A 16,486-nucleotide genomic window follows, 5' to 3' on the forward strand; every position below is an offset into this window, starting at 1 on the left:
AGTTCAGATGCAGCCCATCCCTCTTAAACAGGTCACTTCTGCCCCAGAAAAGTCCCAATGATCTAAGCATCTGAATCCCTGCACCTCCACGCCCCGCAACAATTCTTTCACTACACATTCACCTGCTAAACTGTTCCGTTCTCTCTCTCACTAGCACATGGCACTGGAAAAAGTCCAGAGATTACCACTCTCGAGGTCCTGCTTCTTCACCTCTTTCCTAGCTCTCTATAATCACTCCTCAGGACCTTCCCCCTATTTCTATTTACGTCATTTGAGACAACCTGCACAACAACTTATGGCTGCTCACCCTTCCTCTTAGAAGGTTCTGCATCCTGGACTCCTATTTGGGACCACAGACTCTTCTGTCTGTCCCCCTAACAATCGCATCTCCTATCACAATGGTTCTGTTTATCTTTATCCTTTCCCACTGTGCCCCAGAGCCAGACGTATGTCATACCACAGATCTGGCTACTGCTGTTTTCATCTGAGCAGTCATTCGCCCCAAACAGTATCCAAAATGGTATACTTGTTTACGAGGGGAATAGCCACAGGGAACTCCTGCACTCTCTGCCTGCTCCCTTAGCCTTCCCTGGTGGTCACCTAATTAATCTCTGCCTGCACCTTGGGTGTGACCACCTCACTAGACCTCTTATCTATTAAGTGCTTATCATCCCAGATAATCCTGAGTGCATCCAAACATGGCTGAACTAAAGTTCTATACAGTTGTAACATGACTTCCAATTTTTATATTTTCTGCCCTGTCTGATGAACACCATATGCCTTCTTGACCACCTTATCCACTTGTGCTGCCACTTTCAGCAAACTGTGGACCTGTATGCCTCAAGCTCTTCGTATGTTGATGCTTTTAAGAGTACTGCCATTTGCTATGTACTTCTCTCCTGCATTACTTCTTCCAAACGGCATCACCTCATGTACATAAGGTTTTCAGGGGTCTTAAGCAGGTGAATGTGGACAAAATATTTCCTCTTGACCAAGAATCTAAAATTATGGGTCACTGTAATAAAGGGTACATGAGGTAAAATATTTTCTCTCAGAGGCTTAGTCTTTGGAACTTTTTCATGAAAAGGTGGTGGAAACAGTCTTTGAACATGTTTAAAACAGAGGTGGATAGATTCTTGGTAAGCAAGGAGGTAATAGTAACCAAGGGGTAGGCAGAATACTATTGAAGTTACTATTGGGATGGGGTTAACATCCCACTATCAGACCAGCTGTGATTTTACTAAATGGTGTAGCAGGCCCATCGGCCTAACCCTGCTCCTTGTTCATAAGTAAATTACACAGCATTACTTTGTGACACACAATGACTGTTTACAGTTTGACCACTACCTGTTAGCAGTAAGGTCTTTTACTTTCTTCTTCTTCTTCTTTCCTTTCTTACTTTTTTTCTGCAGGAAATCCAAAAACACAATAAGTTAATGGAATTCAAATTGCTTACATCCCTCCACTGACATTATTAACATGCAATTATACGTTTAAATAGAGTCTTGCTAATTGGTGTCCCCTTTAAAATGGAAAATTATGGGATTTATTAACAGTCATGAATAACTGAAACAATAAATTCCACATTAAAAAGTCAATGTCACAAAAATGTTGAACAAATCTGTCATTAAACAACTGTCCCAACTCCCTCACCTGCGGCTGTCCCAGCTCCCTCACCTGCTGGTTATAAAGCAGCTGGCCCAGCTCCCTCACCTACTGGTTATAAAGCAGCTGTCCCAGCTCCCTCACCTGCTGGTTATAAAGCGACTGTCCCAGCTCCCTCACCTACTGGTTATAAAGCTGCTGTCCCAGCTCCCTCACCTGCTGGTTATAAAGCGACTGTCCCAGCTCCCTCACCTACTGGTTATAAAGCTGCTGTCCCAGCTCCCTCACCTGCGGCTGTCCCAGTTCTCTCACCTGGTTATAAAGCGACTGTCCCAGCTCCCTCACCTACTGGTTATAAAGCGACTGTCCCAGCTCCCTCACCTACTGGTTATAAAGCAACTGTCCCAGCTCCCTCACCTACTGGCTATAAAGCAGCTGTCCCAGCTCCCTCACCTGCTGGTTATGAAGCTGCTATCCCAGCTCCCTCACCTGCTGGTTATAAAGCAACTGTCCCAGCTCCCTCACCTACTGGCTATAAAGCAGCTGTCCCAGCTCCCTCACCTACTGGCTATAAAGCAGCTGTCCCAGCTCCCTCACCTGCTGGTTATAAAGCAACTGTCCCAGCTCCCTCACCTGCTGGTTATAAAGCGACTGTCCCAGCTCCCTCACCTACTGGTTATAAAGCTGCTGTCCCAGCTCCCTCACCTGCGGCTGTCCCAGTTCTCTCACCTGGTTATAAAGCTGCTGTCCCAGCTCCCTCACCTGCGGCTGTCCCAGTTCTCTCACCTGGTTATAAAGCTGCTGTCCCAGCTCCCTCACCTACTGGCTATAAAGCAGCTGTCCCAGCTCCCTCACCTACTGGCTATAAAGCAGCTGTCCCAGCTCCCTCACCTGCTGGTTATAAAGCTGCTGTCCCAGCTCCCTCACCTGCTGGTTATAAAGCAACTGTCCCAGCTCCCTCACCTGCTGGTTATAAAGCTGCTGTCCCAACTCCCTCACCTGCTGGTTATAAAGCAACTGTCCCAGCTCCCTCACCTGCTGGTTATAAAGCTGCTGTCCCAGCTCCCTCACCTACTGGCTATAAAGCAGCTGTCCCAGCTCCCTCACCTACTGGTTATAAAGCAGCTGTCCCAGCTCCCTCACCTACTGGCTATAAAGCAGCTGTCCCAGCTCCCTCACCTACTGGCTATAAAGCAGCTGTGAGCTCCCTCACCTACTGGTTATAAAGCAGCTGTCCCAGCTCCCTCACCTACTGGTTATAAAGCAGCTGTCCCAGCTCCCTCACCTACTGGTTATAAAGCAGCTGTCCCAGCTCCCTCACCTACTGGCTATAAAGCTGCTGTCCCAGCTCCCTCACCTACTGGCTATAAAGCAGCTGTCCCAGCTCCCTCACCTGCGGCTGTCCCAGTTCTCTCACCTGGTTATAAAGCTGCTGTCCCAGATCCCTCACCTGCTGGTTATAAAGCGACTGTCCCAGCTCCCTCACCTACTGGCTATAAAGCAGCTGTCCCAGCTCCCTCACCTGCTGGTTATAAAGCGACTGTCCCAGCTCCCTCACCTACTGGCTATAAAGCAGCTGTCCCAGCTCCCTCACCTACTGGTTATAAAGCTGCTGTCCCAGCTCCCTCACCTGCTGGTTATAAAGCAACTGTCCCAGCTCCCTCACCTACTGGTTATAAAGCTGCTGTCCCAGCTCCCTCACCTGCAGCTGTCCCAGTTCTCTCACCTGGTTATAAAGCTGCTGTCCCAGCTCCCTCACCTACTGGCTATAAAGCAGCTGTCCCAGCTCCCTCACCTGCGGCTGTCCCAGTTCTCTCACCTGGTTATAAAGCAGCTGTCCCAGCTCCCTCACCTACTGGTTATAAAGTTGCTGTCCCAGCTCCCTCACCTACTGGCTATAAAGCAGCTGTCCCAGCTCCCTCACCTACTGGTTATAAAGCTGCTGTCCCAGCTCCCTCACCTACTGGTTATAAAGCTGCTGTCCCAGCTCCCTCACCTACTGGCTATAAAGCAGCTGTCCCAGCTCCCTCACCTGCGGCTGTCCCAGCTCCCTCACCTGCTGGTTATAAAGCTGCTGTCCCAGCTCCCTCACCTGTTTATAAAGCTGAATGTCATACCTCTCTCTCATGGACTGCGATTTTCTGTTCATGTCATGTTGAATGCAGATCACTTAAGAACAGAGCAGGGCAGGAGAATCACTGGTAAGGAGTTTAGCTTGTTCAGTGTCAGTGCAAAATCCCGTTGTGATCCTCCCAGCCACTGTGCCCAGTAAGGGCAGGAATCAGGTTAGCATTTTTAATAACTATTTAAATACACCGGGTGTGATTTTCCCAGTCCACCGCACTGCTTGAGTAGTGCAACTGGCTGCTAAGTGTCAGCAGGAAGGAAACAATGAGATTTGCGATCAGTGTCTGACCATTCATGATCTTCCCGGTTCATTCTTCTGGACGTAGTCAGCCTCATGCTGGAGAACAGTGCGATGTTGATTGCAATATGCAAAAGTGCTTGTATCAACGAACGAGTCCAGGACTCAACTGTCCAGTCTCACTGAAGTTTCTTCCTCTGCCGGTGAAGATTCAGTGGGGATCATGTATGATATCAGGTGTGATGGCCTCGCTGGTGGGACCAGAGGCCATTGAGGCCCCCTGGCTGGTTGGGGGGTGGCGGAATGCCCTGTGGGCAGTACCAACCTGACACTGCCTGCCTGGCACCGGACAGTGCTGGGTGAGTGGCACACCTGAGGGGCAGAGTCAGACTGGAGGAGGGGATTTGCAGGAGGGGATGGAATGGGGGAACTCTGCATGGCAGGTGGGGGTTGGTGGTGAGGTCATGGATTGGGGACCAGCCACTGGGGGAGACATTTATCAACTGGTCTCTCTCTGCAGTCTGATTAGGCTCACCCTCCCCTCCCATTGGCGTAAATCTTCTGACAGACTCTGTAGTGCACAGAGTGCGGTAAGTGCATTCAAGCTCACCTAAAAACAGCCGGGGAAAACGCTCGTATTCCAGACTGTTGGTGTTGTGGATCATGTATGGTTTGATTCATTTATGCAAAGACTTCATTTTTGGATATTTCTGCTTATGCAATTACATTTAAATGCTCAGCTTTTAAAGCTAACTTAGCCACATTTTAAACTCAGCAGGCATGCTGGGATTAACTAGAAAAACTGACTGCATTCTTTAAATTACAATGCAAGCAGAAACAGGCATTTCTCATAATCCAAAACAAAGCTTTTCATGGCCTCAGCTGCAAATTGTTTGTGAAAGTTTGAGACAGACTGTACCAAACAATTTCAATATGAGATAATGAAAACTTATAATTTTGTATTCAGCCCTATGCTTTCAGTTTGGGTCACGTCTGTTTTCAAGACCAGTACAATACTGGCTTTTGCCAGTCTCTCTCTCTCCCCCAAGTTTTTTCGCTTTCTATAATGTGATAATTTTAAATTATACCCAGTAAAAGAAATTTAATCGATCAGCGCTGTCTCCGTCTATTCTGAGGAATGAATGGACCCTAAAGTTGGGCACATCTTTCTTTTTTGGAAAATCATGCCTGCCTAGCCTATTTGATGCTGGATTCGCCCTGCTCCTTGGATTTTCCAACCCTCGGGTGCAGCGGGAACCTGGCAAGAACCATTAATGTCTCTAAAAACTGAAACCAATTTTGATGGCCACAAATTGTGAATTTGTTCGGAGGCAAATTCAAGCCCCTGGATGGTTGGGTGACATGGCTAGGCAAACAGGCTGTGCCAAGCTGGCACACAGGTGGTGTCCATCTGACACCCTGGCACCAGGGAAGTGCCAGGGTGCCAGAAAGTACTGCCTGGGTGCTGGGAGAGTGCCAAGGTGGTGGGCCTGAGTGGGGGAGGCATGAAGAGGGGGCATGAAGTGGGGGTCATAGGGGGATGAAGAAGGGAATGGGGCATGAAAGGGATCATGAAGGGCTGGGGTCAGAAAGTGGCAAGACATGAGGGGGCGAGGTTTCACGAAGGGGGTGTTGTAAGGTGGGTCATGAGAGGGGTCATTAAGGGGGACCCATTGGGAGGACTCCAATGTCCCATGCTGGCCATAGTTATTGGGGTAGATGAGTGAGGAAATATCAAATCAATGAGACGAGGGAGTCCTCAATGTCCTCGGAGGGAGGGAGAGGGATATTCAATTTAAATTTGAAATTGGGGCACTCTTTAAAGTTGAGAGTCCATTCTCTGTGAAGGTGGGCTTGCTGGCAAGCTTCAACCCCACTCTTCTCAGAATTTGTGCAAAATTTGCCATTCTCTGAGGGAATAACTGTAGGAAAATTGCAAACTGACGCTGGTGAGAATCACATCAGTTTTCTCACCTAAAATGATGCTTTTGGCCAACCATACCAAACATATTCTAAGGATGCAATATTACCCCTCGCTGTGCCAGTTGTGTGACAAGCCAGTAATATTGTGTGTGGAATGAAAAATCAGTTCCAGTTTCTCGCCACACGTAATATAATTGGCATTGCTTTGCCAGGGGATCAACTTCGCACCCAAAAAGGGCACAAAGTCAATTTGCATATTAATGACACGTTTAGTGCTTACCCTTCGCTGGTCAGTCTTCACACTGGCAACAATCACAGCCGGTCTCCTGGGGGGGAAATCAGAGGCCATTGAAGCCCCCGGTGTTTGGGGGTATGGCTGGGCAGTGCCATGAAATTCTTGTCCCCACTATCTATCTCTCTGTTACTGAAACTACTGTCCCTACCCTCTCTCTCAGTATTTCTGAAACTACTGTCCCCGCTCTTACTCTCTCACTGATTCTGAAACAGCTGTCACTGCTTTCATAAGAACATAAGAAATAGGAGCAGGAGTAGGCCATCTAGCCCTTCGAGCCTGCCCCGCCATTCAATAAGATCATGGCTGATCTGTCGCTGCTCAGTTCCACTTTCCCGCCCTCTCCCCATAACCCTTAATCCCCTCTCTTATCAAGAACCCATCAACCTGCTTCTTAAAAATATTTAGCGAGGCAGCCTCCACCACTTCAATGGGCAGAGAATTCCAGAGATTCACCACCCTTTGAGTGAAGAAGTTCCTCCTCAACTCCGTTCTAAACCGCCTCCCCTTTATCTTGAGGCTGTGCCCCCTAGTCCTACTGTCTTTTTTGAGCGGGAAGAGTCTCTCCACCTCTATCCTATCCATCCCATTCATCATCTTATACGTCTCAATGAGATCTCCCCTCATTCTTCTAAACTCTAACGAGTACAAGCCCAGTTTATTCAGCCTCTCCTCATAGCTCAACCCCCGCAACTCCGGTATCAGCCTAGTAAACCTCCTCTGCACTCCCTCCAAGGCCAAAATATCTTTGCACAGGTGCGGCGCCCAAAACTGCACACAGTACTCCAGCTGCGGCCTCACCAATGCCCTATACAGCTGCAGCAAGACCTCCCTACTTTTATATTCAATCCCCCTCGCTATGAAGGCCAGCATCCCATTCGCCTTCCTGACCACCTGCTGCACCTGTAAGCTGGGTTTTTGCGACTCATGCACAAGGACCCCGAGGTCCCTCTGCACCGTCGCCTGCTGCAGTTTTTCGCCACGTAAGTAATAGTCGTTCCTACCATTCTTCCTACCAAAGTGGACCACCTCACACTTGCCAACATTAAATTCCATTTGCCATTTCCTGGCCCATTCGCCCAGCCTATCTAGATCCTTCTGCAGACTCTCCACACCCTCCGCACAATTTGCCTTTCCCCCAATCTTGGTGTCATCAGCAAATTTCGACACCCTACACTCGGTTCCCTCCTCCAGATCATCTATATAAATGGTAAATAGCTGAGGCCCCAGCACCGACCCCTGGGGCACCCCACTAGTCACCAACTGCCAATCCGAATAGCACCCATTGACCCCCACTCTCTGCCTCCTATTTGACAACCAATCCTCTATCCATGCTAACACCCTACCCCCAACTCCATGTCCCCTGACCTTCTGCAATAACCTCTTGTGAGGTACCTTGTCAAACGCCTTCTGAAAATCCAGAAAGACCACATCCACCGGCTCTCCTCTATCCACTGCCCTAGACACATCCTCATAGAACTCCAGTAAATTTGTCAGACACGACTTCCCTTTAATGAAACCGTGTTGCGTCTGCCCTATCAAGCAATTCCCTTCAAGATGCCTCGCAATTTCCTCCTTAATGACGGATTCTAACATTTTACCTACCACAGACGTTAAACTAACCGGCCTATAATTCCCTGCCTTTTGCCTGGCACCCTTCTTAAACAACGGCGTAACATTAGCCGTTTTCCAATCTTCCGGCACTTCCCCGGAATCCAGCGACGTCTGGAAAATAACCACCAAGGCATCCACTATCACCTCCGCCATTTCTTTCAGAACCCTCGGATGCATTCCATCCGGTCCTGGGGACTTGTCCACAATCAGCCCCTCCAGTCTGTCGAGCACCACCTCTCTAGTAACAGTAATGTCATTAAGACCCTCCAGTCCTACCACCTTTCCATCGCTAACACCCGGCAAATTATTCACGTCCTCCTCCGTGAAGACCGAAACAAAAAAGTTATTCAAGACCTTAGCCATATCCCCATCCCCTACCACTAGGTCCCCTTTCTCATCCTCTAAGGGTCCAACGTTCACCCTAGCCAGCCTCTTCCTTTTTATATATTTATAAAAACTCTTGCTATCCTTTTTTATATTAAGTGCTAGCCCAGCTTCATAGCTTCTCCTACCCTCCTTTATCAACTTCTTTGTCAATCTTTGTTGACATTTAAACCTTTCCCAATCCTCTTCTCGCCCACTGCTCTTAGCTACTCTAAATTCCTCCGCTTTTAATTTAATACTTTCCTTCACCTCCTTCGTTATCCACGGCTTATTACCTCTCCTCCTACGGTCCTTTTTGACCATCGGAATAAATTTCTGCTGAGCACCAAGAAAGATCTCCTTAAAGATCCTCCACTGCTCCTCAGCAGACCTACCTTCCAACGTGCTCCCCCAGTCCACATTCGCCAATTCTTCTCTCATCCTACCATACTCCCCTCTATTCAAACAAAGGACGCGTGTCCGGGAACCCACTTTCTCCTCCTCCATCTGCAACAGAAACTCCACCATACAATGATCACTCTCTCCAAGAGGATCCTTCACCGCATCCTTCACCTTTCTCTGTATCTGAAGTTGCTTTTCCTGTTCTCTCTCTGTTTCTGAAGTTACTGTCCCTGCTTTGAAGTTGCTGTCCCCATTCTTTCTTTCTCTGTTTCTGAAGTTGCTGTCTCCAATCTTTTTCTCTCTGTTTCTGAAGCTGCTGTTCCTGCTCTCTCTCTCTCTATCTCACTGTTTCTGAAATTGCTGTCCCCACTCACTTTTTCTCTGTTTCAGAAGTTTCTGTCCCCGCTCTCTCTCTATTTCTAAAGTTGCTGTCTCCTCTCTCTTTCTGTTTCTGAAATTGCTGTTCCCACTCTCTCTTTCGCTCTCTGTTTCTGGAGTTGCTGTCCCCGCTCTCTCTCTTTCTCTCTCTCTCCCACTATTCCTAAAGTTGCTGTCTCCTCTCTCTCTCTGTTTCTGAAGTTTCTGTTCCCGCTCTCTTTCTTTCTCTCTCCCACTATTTCTGGTTTCTGTCACTTTAGTTGCTCTCCCTATTCTCTCTCTTACTGTTTCTAAAGCTGCTATCCCTGCTCTCCTGCCCTCTCCCTCTCTCTGTTTCTGAAGTTGCTCTCCCTGCTCTCTATCTCATTGTCTCTAAAACTGCTGTCCCTGCTCTCTCCCTCTATCTCACTGTTTCTGAAGTTGCCATCCCCACTCTTTCTTGCCCTCTCACTGTTTCCAAAGCTGCTGACCCCATTCTCTATCTCTGTTTCTGAAGCAGTTGTGCCCTCTGTCTCACTGTTTTATTCCCCGCTTTCTGTCTCTCACTGTTCTAAAGTTGCTGTCCTGACTCTCTCTCTCTCTCTCTCGCACTGTTTTTTTAAGCTGCTTTTCCAACTCACTCACTCTCTTTCTCTCAATGCTTCTTTCATAGAATCCCTACAGTGCAGCAGCAGGCCATTTGACCCATCTAATCTGCACCGCCTCTACAACAGAGCATCTTACCCAGGCCCACCTTGCCCTCTCACCCCTCTGCCATCACCTTATCCCCTTAACGCCACGCATTTACTCCACTAACTTACACATTTTGGGACACTAAGGGGCAACTAAGCATGACCATACAACGTTACCTACCAGAGCACCTGGAGGGAACCATCAGAGACATCAGCTCTCAAATTCTACCCAAGACTGATGAAAGCAAATGTCCCATATACTTTCTCAACTATCTTATTCATAAACTCTGCTGGCTTCAGAGATCTGTGAACAATTACCCCTAGATCCCTTTGTTTCGCTGAACTTCCCAGTGTCTTGCCATTTATTGAATATGCCTCATCTTGTTTTTTCTTCCCAAGTGCTTCCCCTTGCACTTTTCAGGGTTAAATACCATCGGCCACTGCTCTGCCCATCTGACCAATCCACCAATATCTTCCTGTAACCTATAACTATCTTGTTCAATAGGAATCACCCTACCAATCTTGGTGTCATCTGCAAATTGCTGAACACTCCCCCAAATTTTTTTTCCAAATCATTTATGCATATAACAAACAATAAAGTTAGCACTAGTAGCAGTACTAATGTGCCCTGTGGCACACAGCTGGAATCATTTGAACAGCCATTACACTTTGTGTCCTATTACTAAGCCAGTTTCTGATTTATCTCACAAAGTTTCCCTGAATTCCGTGCGCTTTAACCTTCCCAATCTCCCATGTGGGACCTTGTCAAAAGCTTTGCTAAAATTCATATAAAACTACATCAACTGAACTTCCCTCATCCACATATTTCTGAAAAATTCCAACAAATTTGTTCGGCACGACCTCCCTCTCACAATGCCGTGCTGACTATTCCTAATTAAACCATGCCTTTCCAAGCGGATATTAATTCTCTCCTTTAGAATTTCCCTACCACTCTCTGGTCTGTTATTTCCTGGTTCATTTCTTCCACCATTCTTGAAAAATGGAACCACATTCACCATCTTCCAGTCCTCTGGCACTTCCCTCATGATGTGGGTATGCCGGCGTTGGACTGGCGTAAACACAGTAAAAAGTCTGACAACACCAGGTTTTAGTCCAACCGATTTATTTGATAATAGACTCACAAGCTTTCGGGTTAGTCCCTTCGTCAGGTGAATGGAGAGTTCTGGCCTCAGACAGAGCATATAAAGCACAGACAGTTTAGAGATTACTGATTAGGATGCGAATCCTTACACCTAACCTGCTGTTCAAGACCTGAAGTGGCTGACAATGTGAGTGGAAGGAGCACTGATCACAGGTTACAGAGATGTCTCCTTCCACTCACATTGTCAGCCACTTCAGGTCTTGAACAGCAGGTTAGGTGTAAGGATTCGCATCCTAATCAGTAATCTCTAAACTGTCTGTGCTTTATATGCTCTGTCTGAGGCCAGAACTCTCCATTCACCTGACGAAGGGACTAACCCGAAAGCTTGTGAGTCTATTATCAAATAAATCGGTTGGACTAAAACCTGGTGTTGTCAGACTTTTTACTGTGGTTACTTCCCTCATGGCCAGAGAGTAATTAAAAATTTATGTCAGAGGCTCTGCAATTTCCTGCCTCATCTCTCACAGTAGCCTGGGATGCAATTCATCTGCCCAGGGGATTTATCCATTTTTAAGCCTGTCAAAACCTCTGATACCTCCCCACTTCCTATGTCAAACTGTGCTAGTTTCTCTGTCCCTTTTCCTGAATTCCATACCTTTATTCCCCTTTTACAGAGTGAAGGCTGAGGAGAAGCAGTCATTTAACACCCTTCCAATAACTAGTGGCTTCACATATAGATTCCCCCCTCCCCCTGTCTCTAATGGGTCTTACTCTTCCTCTGGAAAAAGTAAAGTTTATTTATTAGTCACAAGTAAGGCTTACATCAACACTGCGATGAAGTTACTGTGAAATTCCCCTAGTCGCCACAGTCAAGCGCCTGTTCGGGCCAATGCACCTAACCAGCACGTCTTTCAGACTGTGGGAGGAAACCGGAGCACCAGGAGAGAACGTGCAAATTCCACACAGACAGTGACCCAAGCCGGGAATCGAACCCGGGTCACTGGAGCTGTGAGGCAGCAGTGCAAACCACTGTGCCAGCACGCCACCCATAACCTCTTCCCCTTGATGCGTTTATAAAATATCTTGGCATTTTCCCTAATCCTGTCGACAAGCCCTTTTTCATTCCCTCATTTTGCTCTTCTAATTACTTTCTGAAGTTTCCTCTTGCACTTCCTCGAGGGCCATGCCTGAATTGCTCCCTTTGGACTTCCTAAAAGCATTTCTCTTCTTCCTCATCCAGTCCTGCATTGTCTTAGACATCCAGGGTTCCTGGAACTTCCTCCCACAGTCTGAAAGATGTGCTGGTTAGTTGCATTGGCCATGCTAAATTCTCCCTCAGTGTATCCAAACAGGCGCCAGAGTGTGGCAACTAGAGGATTTTCATAGTAACTTCATTGCAGTGTTAACTTGTAACAATAATTTAAAATTTTAACCTAATTTTCCTACATTTCCTCCTATAGGGTACATGTTTGACCTGTACTCTCCTGTGGAGGTTAGTAATAAGTTGCCCACTTGTCTTGATTGAAAGGGCAAAGAGCAGCAAACACAGGAACACACCTTTTGCCCCACCAAGCCTATGCTGACCCATGACTCCTTTTTAAACAGACCTTTAGTCTATACGCAGTCCATATTTTTCTATTCCCTATTCATGTCAAGATTCCTCTTAAATGTTGTATTGTACCTGCTTCTACCACCTCCTCTGCATTGAAAGGCAGTTACTACTCTGTGTAAAAAAACTTGCCTCTCATATCTCCTTTAAACTTTCCTCCTTCTCCCTTAAACCTAAGTCCCCTAGTAATTGACATTTCTATCATGCAAAAAGGCCTCTGACTATCTATTCTATCCATGCCTCTCATAATTTTGTAAATTTCTATCAAGTCACACCTCAGACTCCGACGTTCAAGTGAAGACAACCCAAGTTTGTCCAATCTGTCCTCATAGCTAATACCCTCCAAACCAGACAACATTCTGATACCCGCTCCAAAGTCTCCACGTCCTTCTGGTAGACTGGTGACCAGAACTGTATGCAATATTCCAAACGTGGCCTAACAAAAGTTCTATACAGCTGCAACACTTTTAAACTCTACGTCCCGACCGAGGCCATACACCTTCTTGTCCACCTTATCCACGTGTTGGCAGTTTCAGGGAACTGTGGACCTGAAAGCCTAGATCCCTGTGAATGTTAATGCTTCTAGGGGTTCTGTTATTTACCGTACACTCCCTTTCTGCACTGGACCTTCCAAAATGCATCACCTTGCATTTGTCCAGATTAAATTCCATCTGCCATTTCTCTTCCCAAGTCTCCAGTCTATCTAATACCCTGCTGTATCCTCTGCCTCCTCTCTAACCCATAGCTCCCCCAGTCTTTGTTTCATCCGCAAACATACTAATCAGATCACCTACAATTTCCTCCAAATCATTTATATATTATAAACAACAGGGGTCCAAGAACTGATCCCTCCATAACCACTGGCCATAGATCTCCACAGTAAAAAGTCTGACAACACCAGGTTTTAATCCAACCGATTTATTTGATAGTAAACGCACAAGCTTTCGGGGTTAGTCCCTTCGTCAGGTGAATGGAGAGTTCTGGCCTCAGACAGAGCATATAAAGCACAGATCTCCAGTCAGAGAAACATCTTTCCACCGCTACTCTCTGTTTTCTATGACCAACTCAATTCAGTATTCATCTTATCAGTTCACCACAGATCCCATGTGACTTCATCTTCTGTATCAGCCTGCCATGAGGGGCCTTTGTCAAAATCCTTGCTAAAGTCCAAGTAGACAACATCCACCAGTCTGCCCTCAGCAACAATCTTTCATTAGGGATTTTATGGTCTGGCCTTATGCTAATAAGTTTTCTTCACTCTGATATTTTGTTCATTGTGGGTGCATTTTGTTAATTGTACTGTGGAACTTACCTTCTTTCCACCTTTCTTTTTCGTACTTTTATCCCTGTCCACTGTTAGTTTTAAGTTCTTCAGTTCCTGTCTCATTAGCTCATCTACCTAAAATACAAATAAGAATAATCAGAAATTTAACAGAAATATAGAAAACAGAAGCAGGAGTAGGCCATCTGGCCCTTTGAGCCTGCTCCACCATTCATTTTGATCATGACTGATCATCAGAATCAATATCCTGGTCCCCTCTTCCCCGCATAGCCATTGATCCCTTTAACCCTCAGAGATATCTCATTTCTTTTTGAAATCACACAAACAGGATAGTTTTTTGGAACAATACGTGGGTAGTCTGACTAGAGAGGGGGCTCTACTGGACTTGGTACTAAGGAATGAGCCTGGCCATGTCAAAGTTGCAGTGGGCGAATGTGGCGAACAGTCCCCACAATTACGTAAACTTTTGGATACTGATGGAAAAGGTTGAGTGTTGTCCTAGGGTTAAGGTGCTAAATTGGGGAAGGCTAACTACAGCCAGATTAGGGAGGATTTGGAGGCTGTTGTTTGCGAGAGGCTGTGTGAGGGTAAATCCACGTTTGGCATGTGGGAATCTTTTAAAGGAACAGTTGATCAGAGTGTAGGATATGCCTACGAAAAGGAAGGAAAGGAAGGAAAGGAAGGACAGGGAAGGCAGGATTGAGGAACCGTGGATGACCACAGAAATTGCGAGTCTAGGCAACTGAAAACAGATGAAGCAGGGAATTAGGAGGGCAAAAAGGGGTCACGAAACGTCCTTGGCGGACAGGATTAAGAAGAATCCCAAGGCATTTTACACATGTATTTGGAGCAAGGTGGTAGCCAGAGAAAGAGTTGACCCATTCATTGGTTCCATGCAGGCGTTAAGACAACGGATGAATGAACACCGCTCAACAATCATCAGGCAAGAGTCTTCTCTTCCTGTTGGGACACTTCAGCGGTCAGGGCATTCGGCACCTGATCTTCAGGTAAGCATTTTCCAAGGCGGCCTTCACGACACACGATAACACAGAATCGCTGGGCAGAGACTGATAGCCAAGTTCCGATCACATGAGGACGGCCTCAACCGGGATCTTGGCTTCATGTCACACTATCTGTAACTCCCACGACTTGCCTGGGTTTGCAAAATCTCACTAACTGTTCTATCTGGAGGCAATACACATCTCACACGGTGAAGCCTTCCATTGTTTGCTGGAGCAGACGAGTGAAGGAGCAGAGAGACAGATAAGAAATTACCTGTTAAAAAACCTGTTTAAATAAGTTTAAAGCACTTTGTAGTAAGAACTTACCTTGTAGAACTGTTTAAATCATTTAAAAGCATTTTTGCGGGCTTTTTGTATTTACCGCTTTAAGAATTCTGAGGGAGTGGTTAGAAGGGAGTTGTGGGGCAGCAAGCTTTAAAACAGCGCCAGGTTTAAAAGGAGGCCTGGTATAGACAGCGGGCAGCATCGGAGCGGGCAGCGGAGTGAGGGGGAAGCAGAGTGAGCTATTAGGGCTTAAGACCAAAAGGGCTGGAGAGAAAAAGGGCCAGGTAAGTTCGTGTGGAAATTTTCACTACTACTACAGTGAATAATGGAGGGGCATGTGATGTGTTGTTTCGGTATGATGTGGGAACTGGTGGACCCCAGGGTCCTTCCCAGTGACCATGTCTGCAGTAAGTGCAGGTTGCTGGAGGAGCTCCAGCTCAAGGTAGATGAGCTGGCCTCTGAGCTACAGACACTGAGGCTCATCAGGGGGAGAGAGGGTGCCATTGTCAATGGGGTGCAAGTGACATCCATCCCCCCTGGACTGGCTAACTCTAAGGGTCAGGAACAAGAGGGGGGTGGGGAACAGAGGAAGGGGGGTGGGGAGCGGAGGCCTCAGCCTCTCAATCTGCATAACAGGTTTGAGGTTCTTGCTTCCAGTGTGGACGAGGACGAGGGAGATGAGGTCGGTGAGCAAACTGCACACGGTACGGTGATGCAGCAGGACATAGGCAAAGAGAAGGTGAAAAGGAACGTAGTAGTGATTGGGGATAGTGGGGTGAAGGGTATTGACACTGTCCTTTGTCGTAATGACAAAGTGCACAGAAGGGTGTGTTGTCTGCCTGGTGCTCGGGTCCAGGATGTCGCATCTGGGCTGTAAAGGAACCTGGAGTGGGAGGGTGAGAATCCGGTCGTTGTAGTACATGTGGGTGCCAACGACATAGGCAAAATGCGAACTGAGGATCTGGGGAGGGAGTATGAAAAGCTGGGAATGGAATTAAAAAGTAGAACCGACAAGGTGTTTATCTCTGGGCTACTGCCTGAACCGAGTGCAGACGGGCATAGGGTTGATAGGATTAAGGAAGTGAATGGGTGGCTCAGGGATTGGTGTGGGAGGAATGGGTTTGAATTTATGGGGCATTGGCATCAGTATTGGGGTAGGTGGGACCTGTTCGGGCAGGATGGGGTTGGTCTGAACCGTGCTGGGACCAGAGTCCTGGCGAATCGTGTAAAGAGGACTGTAGACAGGGCTTTAAACTAATTGGAGGGGGGGGTGGGGGTAGGTGACATTACAAGGTCTAAAGTTAAGGAGAGGGTACAGGTAAGGGTAGAGGCCGAGGATGTCCCAATAATAAGGGGAGTAGGGGGCGTGAGTATGGTTGGTGGCGTTCCGGCAAATAGGGTCCAGGTGAAGGCTGGGATGAAGGCACTTTATCTGAATGCACGAAGCATTCGGAATAAAGTGGATGAGCTGGTGGCGCAGATCAGCACAAATGGATATGATCTGGTGGCCATTACAGAGACATGGCTGCAAGGTGACAGGGACTGGGAGCTGAATGTCCAGGGGTATCAAGTGTTTAGGAAGGATAGGCGGGAG

The 16,486-nt window shown here is 47.2% G+C and overlaps 1 protein-coding gene across 3 annotated transcripts in view; it reads right to left on the reverse strand.

The window, feature by feature from the left end:
• Positions 1-16,486, reverse strand: part of LOC145349811 (dynein regulatory complex subunit 11-like) — a 207,466-nt gene that overhangs the window by 100,196 nt on the left and 90,784 nt on the right. For all 3 annotated transcript variants that reach the window (XM_080198356.1, XM_080198355.1, XM_080198357.1), the window contains 2 exons: positions 13,637-13,723; positions 1,348-1,406 (listed from right to left, as the gene is read on the reverse strand). In XM_080198356.1, coding sequence (XP_080054482.1) covers positions 1,348-1,406; positions 13,637-13,723 — 146 coding nt within the window. The remainder of the gene's footprint in view (positions 1-1,347; positions 1,407-13,636; positions 13,724-16,486) is intronic.

This window comes from Carcharhinus amblyrhynchos, chromosome 11, assembly GCF_965287045.1.
Source record: "Carcharhinus amblyrhynchos chromosome 11, sCarAmb.v2.hapA, whole genome shotgun sequence".
NCBI lineage: Eukaryota > Metazoa > Chordata > Chondrichthyes > Carcharhiniformes > Carcharhinidae > Carcharhinus > Carcharhinus amblyrhynchos.